Raw genomic sequence first — 1,491 nt, 5'->3', positions numbered from 1 at the left:
GAAAACACACCAAAATCCCTCTTCTACACTTGCAATTCCCTCACGGAATCGTGATTCTTCAACAAATTATGAATCCTATACTGCAGAAAATGGACATCCGCAGCTCGATTTCGCCTCGCGTACACGCAAACGGGGGGCGAATTGTGTGGGTGGAGCGGAGAGAGCGGAAAAGGGGCCGTAGCTCACCTCATCAGCGAGGCGCGCGAACTCTGGAGGGGCGCCGCCGAGCATCTCGCTCCGGAAACCTTGGATGTGACCGCCCCCGTGATGCGGCTTCCTTCCTTTCCCGTTCTCTCTCTGTGTCTATGTGCCGTTGGGTGACCTCTAGAAAGAAGTAGAGCCTGGGTCCACATTCTGGAGACTTAAAGAAAAAAAGAAAAAGAAAATAGAAAACAGCAGCACACCGTGTGTAGTCACTGTTTTCCGTTGATTTGTTGGGCAATTATCTCTGGTTAATTAATCGATAAGACAAATCTTTTGCCTCCATTTCAAAAAAACTCCTTTCCTACACAAAAAGTATTAAAAAAATGTGTCCGAGGATCTGGACAAGTAACTCTTCATCCTTAATATGCTCCTTTTCTTTTTGAGAAAATGAGCTCCGTTGTTAGAATAAGATACAAAAAAAAATATATTTTTCTCAAATCCTTGGGAAAACAAAAAATGCAAAAAGAAGAAAGTAAACAAATGTATATGAATATTATTTTTTCATAAATCCTCTACACAGTGAGGGTAGAGCATGCTTGATTTGTGTTTGCGAGCGTGGTGGAAAATGGCAGTGTTATGGTGCTCGTATGACACATAGTGAGGGTAGAGGATTCACGGGGGGAGTTGCCCCCTTCCGACCAAGCAAAAAAAGTGTAGTTTGAGAAAAAATGTTTGTAAAAGAACATGTAGTTATACTCCGAGGGACAACGTTTGCAATTGCATGACTAGTTGTTGCCCTCTCTTATTGTCACCCTCTCCGGTAAAAACAAAGTCCCCTAATTGCAACTAAGTTGGAAGACACTAAGTTCCGACCATGCTAGAAAGACATGCGGTTGCATGAGTATAGTTGGGCATGCAAACTGGGCCCCATGTCGCTCAATGCTGCCCTAGTGCGGGACATGCAACTAGGCCCGATGTATCTTGAGGTCGTTCCCTTTCGACAAAACAAATGCCCCCAAGTTGCAACCAAGTTAGAAGACATGCAGTTGCGTGCCTAGTATGGGACATGCAACTTGCCCCCAATCTCTCTCGGCGCCGCTCGCTCCGACAAAACAAAAGTCCCCTCTCCCCCCTAGTTGCAACCAAGCTCGAAAACATGCAATTGCATGCTTGGTGTGGGACATGCAACTGGGCTCCCCATGTCTCTTGACGCCGCCCCCCTCCGAGAAAACAAAGCCCCCCTAGTTGCGACCAAAGCTAGAAGACATGCAGTTGCATGCCTGGTGTGGGACATGCAACTGGTCCCCATGTCTCTTGACGCCGCCCCCTCCGACAAAACAGAGCCCC

General features: G+C 46.9%; 2 protein-coding genes across 15 annotated transcripts in view; both read right to left on the bottom strand.

The window, feature by feature from the left end:
* The window catches only part of LOC119316601, a 3,856-nt gene extending 3,543 nt beyond the window's left edge, over positions 1-313 (bottom strand). For both annotated transcript variants that reach the window (XM_037590955.1, XM_037590954.1), the window contains exon 1: positions 187-313. In XM_037590955.1, coding sequence (XP_037446852.1) covers positions 187-231 — 45 coding nt within the window. In that variant the 5' untranslated portion in view covers positions 232-313. The remainder of the gene's footprint in view (positions 1-186) is intronic.
* LOC119316597 overlaps positions 1-1,491 on the bottom strand; it is a 57,534-nt gene that overhangs the window by 32,001 nt on the left and 24,042 nt on the right. The window lies entirely within an intron of this gene.

The sequence above is a fragment of the Triticum dicoccoides genome, chromosome 6A (assembly GCF_002162155.2).
Source record: "Triticum dicoccoides isolate Atlit2015 ecotype Zavitan chromosome 6A, WEW_v2.0, whole genome shotgun sequence".
Taxonomy (NCBI): Eukaryota; Viridiplantae; Streptophyta; class Magnoliopsida; order Poales; family Poaceae; genus Triticum; species Triticum dicoccoides.
This window is presented reverse-complemented; position numbering and strand designations above follow the sequence as displayed.